Source organism: Magallana gigas, chromosome 2, assembly GCF_963853765.1.
Source record: "Magallana gigas chromosome 2, xbMagGiga1.1, whole genome shotgun sequence".
NCBI lineage: Eukaryota > Metazoa > Mollusca > Bivalvia > Ostreida > Ostreidae > Magallana > Magallana gigas.
In genome coordinates this window covers 41,369,914-41,381,253 of record NC_088854.1, presented here as the reverse complement: position 1 = coordinate 41,381,253, position 11,340 = coordinate 41,369,914, and the positions used below count along the sequence as shown (strand labels likewise).

The 11,340-nt window shown below is 31.5% G+C and overlaps 2 protein-coding genes across 10 annotated transcripts in view; one reads left to right on the top strand and one right to left on the bottom strand.

Moving 5' to 3' along the window:
- The first annotated feature begins 1,046 nt into the window (after window positions 1–1,046).
- LOC105318541 (large ribosomal subunit protein eL21) lies at window positions 1,047–4,070 on the top strand. Of its 2 annotated transcripts, XM_034445074.2 has the most exons (5): window positions 1,047–1,084; window positions 1,664–1,797; window positions 3,174–3,286; window positions 3,461–3,611; window positions 3,962–4,070. In XM_034445074.2, the coding sequence occupies exons 2-5, from the start codon at window positions 1,669–1,671 to the stop codon at window positions 4,049–4,051; spliced, it is 483 nt and encodes a 160-aa protein (XP_034300965.1). In that variant the 5' UTR covers window positions 1,047–1,084; window positions 1,664–1,668; the 3' UTR covers window positions 4,052–4,070. The 2 variants fall into 2 exon arrangements, with proteins under 2 accessions (XP_034300965.1, XP_065932724.1); XM_066076652.1 differs by lacking the exon at window positions 1,047–1,084.
- A 3,534-nt stretch (window positions 4,071–7,604) lies between these two features.
- LOC105321544 (inositol polyphosphate-4-phosphatase type I A) overlaps window positions 7,605–11,340 on the bottom strand; it is a 32,580-nt gene continuing 28,844 nt past the window's right edge. For all 8 annotated transcript variants that reach the window (XM_066076657.1, XM_066076654.1, XM_066076658.1 and 5 more), the window contains 5 exons: window positions 11,196–11,336; window positions 10,563–10,660; window positions 10,334–10,443; window positions 9,961–10,115; window positions 7,605–9,438 (listed from right to left, as the gene is read on the bottom strand). In XM_066076657.1, the coding sequence (XP_065932729.1) occupies window positions 9,306–9,438; window positions 9,961–10,115; window positions 10,334–10,443; window positions 10,563–10,660; window positions 11,196–11,336 (637 nt within the window). In that variant the 3' untranslated portion in view covers window positions 7,605–9,305. The remainder of the gene's footprint in view (window positions 9,439–9,960; window positions 10,116–10,333; window positions 10,444–10,562; window positions 10,661–11,195; window positions 11,337–11,340) is intronic.

The window sequence follows — 11,340 nt, the reverse complement described above, 5'->3', positions numbered from 1 at the left end:
TTTGACAACGTATTTGATATGTCGCGAGAGCGTGAAGGATCTAATTTTAATTAGATTGAAATAGAAAACAAATTAAAAAAAGAAGAAGGATTGAAGAAATTTTTAAATGATAACTGTATATTTATGTTTTTTTTAATTTAGATTTCTTACTTCTGACCACAAGTTTGTTACGTTTACACTTGAAACACATCATTAAAACCATAAAATTTTAGACAAATACATATTTAATAAAATATTTTTATGATACCGCCCTAAAATAATATATTGAAATTTCAGGCATCATATCACGTCACAGAAATGGAAAACTAAAAAGGTTTTTTTATTTAATATTTTGATGATAAATGGAATTAAAATTTCGACCAATTCTTGGAAAAAATATTTTGGTCTAGTCTTTTTTAAATGAAATTTATATACAATTACATCACAGTATTTAAAATTCATTGACACACTTTATATAGTAATAATTACATCTAACTAACTTTTATAGAGGGGTGAAGGTTGAAACTGAATGGATCATTATCAGTAAAGGTTAAAATTTGGCGCAGATCCAGAATTTTCTTCGGATTGGTGTTTTTTTAGGTTCCGAATCCCTATTTTTGGGGACTTTGTTATGTGAATTTAAATATTTTAGATTTTCCAAACCCCCGAGACTCCCCCCCCCCCCCCCCCCCCCCCGGACCCTCGCATGGTACATCGACCCGAACCAGGGACTTGCAATTTATATATGCCCCTGCTGAAACAACTTTCGTTTAAAAGATGATATTTGAATTTTAGCAAATGCAAGAACAGAACTATTGTGTTTTTCTGTTTTCACTGTAGAGGAACATTCTATAAAAACAAAACTCTTCTGTTGTTATACTATTGATGGGTGGATTGGGTGCATGCAAAACTATTTAAGCAAAAGGAGGAGAAGGTGGTGCACATTGATCTGACTCAATCAGACTGAGTCAAATCCCAGTGCGGTGGATGGTGGGGGGTTTTTTTTGGAGGGGGGGGGTTACGAATCAGAAATTGTACAACCTGTTAAACTCTCTGCGTTTGCGCAATGTAATTTTCTTTTCATTTCCGGTCAGCCATAGTTTAGGTCTGTGCATTACACGTGCTGACAAATTTTGCACTTTTAACTTGATTAAATCCACACAGTTGTGTTTAATTTATATGAAAGTCAATATATATTTGATCTTACACTTAAATTCAACATTGAAAACCCATACTTTCGGGGGCACATTCTTTTAAAATGTTAACACTCATAACCGGGTAAATCGACACTCATTTTTAGCACGGAAAGTCACCACTTTTTGTAAACAGGGCGATATTTAATAAAGACATGATTAATTTGTGAAAACAATTAGTTTTAAATACTTAAAATGAATTTTTTTATATGAATCCTTAGGGTGAATATATTTCATTGAAGACTCCATGTACTCTTAAGCAGTTTATTTAGAAAAATACAGATTGTTTTAAAAGTTTCCGAAGCCGAATTGATAAAGTCATCTGTCAGAGTGAATACTTATATATTGTGACTATTTTAGTAAATAGGTACTATATACTCAGATTCTCCAAGATTTTATTTTCATTCATTTTTGTCGGTCCAATTTAATGACCAGTACTGTACATGTAATATATTGCAAAAAACAATCCATTCAAATTTTAATTTAAATAGGCACAATGACGAACACAAAGGGATACAGGCGTGGAACGCGTTACATGTTCTCCAGGCCATTCAAAAAGCATGGAGTCATTCCCCTGTCAACCTACATGCTCAACTACAAGAGAGGTGACATTGTTGATGTCAAGGTAATGATTTGAAAAACGGTTGATGCGTGTACTAAGTTAGTGTTAATACCATGTAGTTATCATACAACTTGTATGGTCAGAATTGATAAAGGACTGCTTTTAAAGAGGAGAAAAAATTACTTTTGATATCTTGTTTAAAAGCATTGTCCTTCATTACTGAAATGGTTAAATTGGTCAAACATGCTAATTCTGAAAGTTGATTTTTTTTTCATGGTAACAAAACTCAGAAAAATAACAACAGCAAAAATCTGGTTGGTCACAAAAAGGGTTTCTCATGCATAAAAAGAGTTTCTTGGATGATTGACAGTTGTTCTTCTATAGAAAAATACAAATGGATTATACATGAACTCCTCAGTGACACAAATATTCTCAGGTTGCATATCGATTTTATGAATAAAATTACTGTTAACATTTTTTATTATCATGGACATACGTGGCTTTCTTTATTAATTTTCAGAGCTCATAATGGGATCATTCAGCTTCTGTATTTTAGATTGAATCGACATTCATTTCATTATTCCTGAGTTGAAATTAATTACTTTTTATATTATATTTGGCCAAACTTAAAGCTGCTTGGTCCGATTTTATATCAAATTTTATGCACGCTTTTAAACGATGGCTATGCTTAGTATATGTATAATAATAGACATTGCAGTAGTTTTACCCGTCAATTATGCCAAATTTCAGTGAAGAAAAATACGTACAAAATTTGCTAACAAAACAAACGACATCAAAAGGTACCGCATTATTTCGCCTCATGTTAAATTTCAACCCTGACGACGAGATGGGTATGGTTGTATTACGAATTTGTCATCGCTTTAAATAAAGGTCGAAATGATCAAACAAATTACAAATTAACATTGTACGTCTTGTTCGCTAATATCTCTAAAGTCTGCTTTCTTTATAATCGATGCACAGCATACGGGTTGAATAACCCCAATCATTCGGGGGACGAAACCAAGCGGTTTCCTTTTCTAAACATTCCCGTGATGCATTTTGGTTTGTTTTTTCGTTTGCCCAAAGAGAAATTATTTTCATTTTCTTTGACTATTTTTAACTTTGAAAGGAGACTGATTCTGCTGGTGTAAATAGGAGAAAGTCCATAACTTTCTAAGATAAATGATTTGTATGAAAAAAATTGTGATACTGTAATTACAAAAAAATCGGACCATGCAGCTTTAAATAACTGCCTTCATTTGCATTAAATCGTCTAATTCTCATTAAAGACTTTAGAATGTTGCTATGCTTCAATTTTAAGGTCTTCTGGACTCTAGGAAAAATCTTTCATTAAATAGAATCAAGGAGCTTACTGTGCAATGAATAGGAAAATGTTTCACATATGTATTACATGTAGTAATATGTAATTTTTATTGTAGGGTCATGGAGCTGTTCAAAAGGGCATGCCACACAAGTTTTACCATGGCAAGACTGGTAGAGTTTTCAATGTAACTAAACACGCTGTTGGAGTCATCATCAACAAGAGAGTGAGGTGGGTTTATGAAAATGAAACTCTTTTTTTTCTTTGCTTATGAATTTTTGTTATCATAGCCTTTTCCACTGGTGACTGTGAATTGTGATTTGTGATCATTTTAACTTTTTAGCCTATCAATTTGTCAAAAAAAATTAGAAATGCAGGAAAATACATTTATTAATAATTGTACAGGGAAAGGGTCATCCCCAAACGAATCAACGTGAGAATTGAGCACGTTAAACACTCCAACTGCCGACTCGAGTTTTTGAAACGAGTGGCCAATAATGAGCAGGCGAAAAAGGCTGCCAAGGAGGGAGGAGAAAGGAAGAACCTGAAACGATTCGTAAGTCTTTCAAGTTTTCCAACTGAATGCTTTTTTTATTCTGAAGAACATTTCATATTGCTATCACAAGAATTAAAGATACTTTTTCAAGTTAAAGTTCGTTGTAAGAACAACATGTTATAGAAACACAGCTTGAGGTTGCGATTTGTGTTTAACATGTATTTCATGCACAGCTTACATTCACTTTTGAAGTTAGTCTATGATGAACTCCATATATGCTGTTCACATTCTGAGTCACTGTGGAGAATTCTTAATCTGAGACTGGTGAAAATAACTTGACTCTTCTTTTTATACAATTCATGCAAACTGAATTTCATTTTGACATGAAAGTTTTGATTTTTTTTTTTCAGCCTGAGCTGCCCAGAAAGAAGCACTTTGTCAGCACAAAGTACAACAAGCCTGAAGTGTTGGAACCTATACCTTATGAATTCATTGCATAAATTAAAGTGTTGACAAACATTTTGGTGTCGTAGTATTTACTAGTATTACACATAAGCTGTGTAGACCACAGAACACAAGCAGTAGAACATCAACAAGGCTTATCAGAGAAATTATCTTTTCTTTTATAAGCATCATATCCCAGTGCGCTACATAGTTTATTTGTAAAACCAAAAATTAAGATGCAACACTGAGCCTTGAGTAACGTGATTAATCAGTAATATGGGGTAGAGAAAACGTGAAAGAAAATAATGTGGACGACGATGATGTTATTACGGCAGTGACTAGTCTGTTTATCTGTCTACTATTTGTCCAAGGGTATGGCTCATACTTCACGCACAGTGCCTTTGGGAAATTTTGTTGAAGTGACCTTGAACCAAGGTTTTAGGTCAAAGTCTTATTGGACAAAATTCCTTGTCCAGACCATATATTCTTTATCTGGCATTTTCTGGCAAAAATTTGATCCACAGAGTGCCTTTTGGTAAATGGTGTGCAATAATTCTAAGTAAAATGTCAAGGTTTAAGACCTTAGTGAAGAATCCTTGTTGAAACCTTATTTTCCTTGCCTTATCTGGATCATACTTGTGCTTGTTGGTAAAAGATGTGCAATGAGCAATGACGTGCAATCGATTTAAGTTTCTTAGTCAAAAGCAAAGATCAAAGCAGATCTTTTTTCTTTCCCCTTTATACTATTTTGGTCAGACTTTACCAAAAGACTGCATTTAGGTAAGGAGTTCGGCAACCTTTAACCAAGTCTTGGAGGTCATAGCATAGTAGACCTGTAAAATCCTTGTCCCAACTCTAGAGTGCTAGTTATATAAGGGATAGGCAATGATTTTTAACTAAATTTGTAAGTCATCGGAAAAGATTGAAAGCAAAGGATTAGAGGATAGCATAAATTCAAAATTTAATGTTCATGAACTAAATTATTAAAATTTGCACAGACTTGGAACAAAACTCAGTTTTGAATCTATAATACATGTATATGTACCCAGAAGATTCTTGCACAGTAATATAAAAAATTGTAGTTCTTGAGAAAAAGATTTTTAATACATTTTCCTGTATATTTCTATATCGAATTTTGAACCCATCTTGGGGCCCCAGTACTGATCTAGAGGTCATGTTTTAATCTAACAGTTTTAAACAATTAGTTGTAGAGAGGACACCAATGAACCCCCTTAATGTTTTTTCAGATTTTAAATCTTCAAAATAAGTCTGTAGCGGTGCAGTTCGACAGCTGTTCTGAGTGATTAAAAAGCTAGGTATTGTCCTGTTCTTGTATGCATATTTTTCAAACAAAATGACATGTAGGACTTCATATTTATTACTTTTATATCTTTTGGTAACATTTTGGCCAGTTTCGGGCAGAAACAAACCATTTCAGGTAATGTTTATGTTCTCATCCTCAAATGTAAAAGATGGCGCCGCACATCCCCCTTTAATTTGGCCATGTGATTATAGAGAAGAAGTAAAAAATGTGAAAGTTTGCAGAAGCACAGAGAGACAAACGGTTATTGAACAACTGGTTTTCAGAAAAGCTCATTTGAATCTTTGCTTAAAAAAAGAAAGTGGTCAAAATTTGTTCAGTTTTGGCAATCTGGCCAGAAAAAAAAATCATGACCAGTCTGTGTTTTCCATGGTATACACCATTTATGTACTTTGTATTTTTTTTTTTTTGGATACAATAAATAACCAAAGCTGCATATTCTATAGGTTGAACCTGCTTTTAATTAGTATAGGCATAGGCTTATAGCTTTTTCACTGTCTCTCACAGATATACGTCACAGTCATTCTCAGAATTGCTACTCCATTGCGCTGGTTGCGTTGTTAAAAAATTAAGTTTGCCAGATTGTTTTAATAATTTGGTTTTCCAAAAAAACATCATCTATGATATTTCTTCTGAAAATTATTTCCACATAAATGTTGTATTTACAAAATTATGTGTGCCTGAAATATCTATGAAAGGATATCGTTCATTTAAAAAAAAAAAAACAAAAACATTTTACATATTGGTACAAAATGAAAAGATAAAGTAACGGATGTTAAATGAAACTTCAAACTACATCCCTTTATATGATACAAGGTGAGTATTTCTTCAATAAGTAATTCAATACTACTAATGATATTGGTTTGTCAAATAATGGTAATTGACAAAAATAATTGTAAGTTTATTCTTTATTGACCAAAGGAGCCATGTGGCTCATGGACATATAATACATACAATTAACAGGAGAATGGCGGGGGATTCTACATGATATATATATCAAATGGTGTACAATATTATTAATATATAATAGATATGTAAATATACGTAAGACAGATAACATCATAAGGAATTAACATAATAAGTTTTCTCTCAGCTTCGAAGCTTTCAATAAATATTGGCAAAGTTTCTAAGTAGATTTGAAATTATCATAACTAAACAACTGTATAAATTTGAAAAAGGAAGGTTTCTTATAGTAGTAAGGTTTTATGTATTTTTCTCGAATATTCGAAAAAGCAGGACATATCAGAACAAAATGAAATTCGTCCTCTATCTCTTGAGAACTACACAAAGTACATTTACGGTCATTTCTAGGTATGTTTTTATACCTTCCGTTTTCAACGTTTAAGGAATGCGCTGATATTCTATATTTACATAACAGAGACTTTTCTTTATGTGACAGCCGTTTCAAAAGATATTTCTGTAAACAAAAATGTGAAGCTATTTCCTTGTACAATATACATTTTGAAGAATTTTTAAAAACACTATAACAATTCTGTATGAACGCGTCCGTAAGGCGCTGTTCAACTAGTAGAACAAATTGTTTAACATTAGTAACTTCTTGTTGTTCCCAAAAATTTCCAAGTCCCAGACAATAAAGTTCATTTCTAACGAGACTTACCCAGTTTTTACATTTTTGCTGTTGTTTTTCATATTCATATAACAATTCCTTATAACAGTTCTGAAATATACAATTAAAATATAATTGTAAAACTTATAAAATTTACTTTTCCTCTCTCATATCATATATTTTTAACTTGTCCTTGATTTTGAATTTCCGATATAGGCGACTGTATTTCTGCTGTATTAAATACCATCGAGAAAAATAAGACATTCATGTTTAATTAAATCAGGTAAGGTTTAATTTACTGAGTTAAGAATATTCATATATACACTGTACATGTATATTTTTTCACTATTCTGAATGCAAATTTCACAGACGAATTTATAATTCGGCTGTTAAAATAACAATAATTCATATAAAAATAAACGGCAATTTATTGTATATAAATTCGATATTAGCTGCCAAAATCATTTACTGCAAAACATGTATAATGTTATTCCGTTACTTCAAGAAAAAACGATCTAAACTTGAGCGACACTGATATTTCAAAATGGAGTCATATAAATGAGAATGACTGGTCAGCAAATGCTAGTTTTTTTTAATGGCCTTGTGTTTTTTTGTACATATACAAGCTTTTGGTAGAAAGAAATGACATTTTCACATCCAGTTGATTAGATCTGGACTTTACTTTATAAAGGATGAACTCTCCAAAATGATGCAACAATAATTTAACGGGGTAAATATTTTATTGTAAAATTAATTGCACATTGGTTCACTTAATTTAAAACAATATATTTAATGACAAAATACATGTAAAACAATCATATTTTATAACAAATTTTCTTAACTGTTCATTTGAATTAATTAACACATGTACAGTTTTGACAAACTTTCAAAATTTTTCATTGCTGACAAATATATAATCATATAAAAGAATTGATTTTTTTTACTTTGAAAAATTATAACATTGAACTCTATTTTTAATACACATTACGGGTGAGACCGGTCAGCAGAAGATGATTACTCCTCCATGGCATATCGCCATGCAAATTTCATTAAAGTACAATGGAGTTTGATCATTTTTATTTTCTTCTGTTTCACTTGCATGTCACAATCTGTAACCTTGCTTGTAAATCGAAGATAACAACCAATTCTTCACAAAATTGACTCCAATCAATTTATAAAAACTAAAACATGGGCTGATAATGTTATGAAAATAATGTTAAATCAATCAGGAAATTTTTAAATAATATAATTCTCTCAATCAGGAAGTTTTCAAATAAATTTTCGTTTTAAGCTGAAGTTCGCCTCAACTCCTGTAAAACTACGGTATTCATAATCACTCCTCATATTGTAGCATAAAAGTATCTAAAACTGACATCAAAATATTTGAATTTAAATGCAATCTGCATATTGCCAATTGTTACAAATGGAGAGAATAAAATATAAGAAAATGCAACTGCAAAAAAATCCATTTCTTAAAGGTTTAAAAACAATTCAAACAAGAAGGTAATATATAAAAGGGTTAAATCAAAACTTTACAACCTCCAGGTCTAAAGAATCAAATCATACATTTTTAAAGTCTTTGAAATTTCAAAATGATATTCCAAACAAGGAGAAACAGCTGATAATCATTTCTGATAAAATGAAGGTTTTAATAAATAATTTTATGATTAAACTTTTTTTTATCACATTCACTAAATGAATACAAGCAGTAACAAAATGTAATACCGGTACATGTATAATAACAGTATTTAAATCATGACTAAACCATTCTCTAGGTTAATGATGATTACTTTTAAATTCTCTTGTGGTAAAAAAATGGATTAAAAAGACAATTAATTTTAGCAAGTATAAAATTTTTAAAAAAGGTGTAAAAAGTTGTTCATCAATACTCATGAGACCATTCAGCTTTGAAAATTTGTTTGCTATCTTTCTCTTTTCCCCCAGTCAGACGGATGACAATTCATTTGACTGACTTTCCCTAACAATTCAGAAAAGGTTGAAAATACTGTAAACCAACTTTCATTTGCATATCTCTGTTATTTTATTTTCAGATTAGTCACTGTGAACCAGTTTATGTCCGGTAAATCATGAAATAAAGTTGTAGCAAATAAAAGTTGGTTTACAGTAGCTTTTTTATCCCCCTACTTATAATTTTATCTCTCCTACCTCCTTCAAAGTTTAAACATTTGGAAGAGCTGAGCAAAAAACATTCTAAAGATGGCCTTTACTTTGATTAAATTATAACAACTGAATGACGATTGATAAAATCCACACCATCCTTGAGCATCTACACAATTTTAACATTGATAACCAACAACAAGTATCTCGGAGATTCAACAGACATACAGTATACATGTAATATATGTTCCAATTTACACATGGACAATGTAGTATTATGTACTGATGAATGTAAAGGAGTCAGCTAGCCTTGGACATTGCCATAAGTCCCGTTTGGAGGTCGGTAAAGCTTGGGAACATACAGAAGCTGGAAGCTGTTGAAGGCATACTTCCTAGAACCAATGTTTTTATACGTGTTTTCTCGTCTCACTCCCTCACTGAAATGAAAGAATATGGATTACTGTATATGCATGAATAAATGATTGCACAGGCAAAGGCAAGTAAACTGAAACCATTACAAGTATGGTACATGTTTTACACCCTAAACTTTAAAGTGGCTGCATAATAAATGCAACAATAAACATGAGCAAAAATTCTTAATATTTCAAAGGTAGAAAAAAATGTTTTATAGTTTATAATTTCAAAGAAACAGCAATGCCTGGCTGAATATGACTTTAAAGTTTAAGTCTAACATTTCTAACTAATCTAAACTGAGATTTGCCTGACAGTTTGATTAATGTCAAACTCTCCAGTTAAATCCTTGCTGAGATTGATCTTTTACTGCAAATTTCTTTTTTGTTAAGAATGCAAACTTTTTGACAACCAAAGGCTTTGATGAAAGAAAATGCCATTGAGTTTTTGGATTCATTTCTTAAATATTTCAGTCAATTCTTAATTTGAGGTTTTTTTTTTTTAAACTGCAATATTTTCCTGTACAGCGTGTACTGAATGTGTCCTACCTTCTGAAGCAGTCGAGGGCCTGGGAGAAAACATGAGAGGCTAGGTCATGCTCCTGTTGTAGAATATAAACTTGCTCCAGGGTCACACTCATGGAGGTTCTGTCTTTGGCACTCTTACAACTCGTTACCCGAATTCCATTAACTTTACGACAAATCTGGAAAAAATACATGTAATAATCATCTTTGATGTTAGATGTCTCTCATGGCATATCATTATACATGTATCAACATATTAACAGTTAATGTATTTTCACAAACTTTACGACAAATCTGGAAAAAATACATGTAATAATCATCTTTGATGTTAGATGTCTCTCATGGCATATCATTATACATGTATCAACATATTAACAGTTAATGTATTTTCACAAACCTCTGCAGCTAGCTTCAGGACATCGGTATTTTTGCTTTTCTTGGAGGCTGTGTTGTATACAAGTTTGCTTTTCAAATCATTCATAGTACCTTGACCTGATTTTCCTTTATCTGCAAATGAATTAATGTACATGTACATCTAAATGAAGATGATTATACATAGGTATATGTGCCCATGTTTAATTATGAGTTTTCATAAAAGTTTAAAAAAATGCACAGTTGATAAATACCTAAACTTCCAAATATCTTCTCATATTTCTCTAAATATGAAATCACTTTGGTAACATTCTCTGTATTGATTTTTTCTTGTAGTGAAGTGTCTCCAATTCTAGAATAAAGAATAGAAATATATATATATATAACATTTCAGTGAAACAAATGAACTTAAGTGGATAAAAATCATCATATATTCATGCTATCATCAGGGTTATGTCAGTAGAAGCCTATACATACTTTTTACTTACTAAATAGATGGTTTTATTTCAATTTTGGGCCCAGAAGGCATGAAAGATTACATGTACATAAACAATGTATGATGTAAAAAAGAATATCATTGTGTCTATACTCTTTATTTATTAAAAATGAAATTTGGGGCTACTTTTTTTATTCTTCTTTAACACTATAATATTGGCTCTGTTAATTAAGGTTTTTTTTTAATGTCTTCTCTACTTTTTTTCTTTGGTCGACAAAGGTGCCTTTGATATAAACACATCAAAAAAAACATACAGAAAATTTTAAATGTAAAAATAAAGTACTTGGTCAGTTTTAGAAAACTTATAAAGAGATCAAGTGAGTGAGTGTTATTGCAAATTTAAAACTTAAAGAATTGAGGTCCTTTTCTGAGATGGTGAGTAAAGCCTTACTTGTCTGCTAATGAGGCCTGCTCATTGATGCCGATGTTGAACAGTACTGGAGTGACACTGATTTTCCCTCCTCTCTGTAATTCATTTGGCAGTTTGTTGAACATTTCATCTTGGAGGGGTATGCTCACACAGACGCAATGTCTGA

Bases quoted from the DNA above. Each gene is read 5' to 3' on its own strand.
- LOC105318541 (XM_034445074.2), top strand. From the start codon at position 1,669: ATGACGAACACAAAGGGATACAGGCGTGGAACGCGTTACATGTTCTCC. The intron at 3,287-3,460 runs GTGGGTTTATGA...ATAATTGTACAG, and splicing joins ATCATCAACAAGAGAGTGAG to GGAAAGGGTCATCCCCAAAC. The intron at 3,612-3,961 runs GTAAGTCTTTCA...TTTTTTTTTCAG, and splicing joins GGAAGAACCTGAAACGATTC to CCTGAGCTGCCCAGAAAGAA.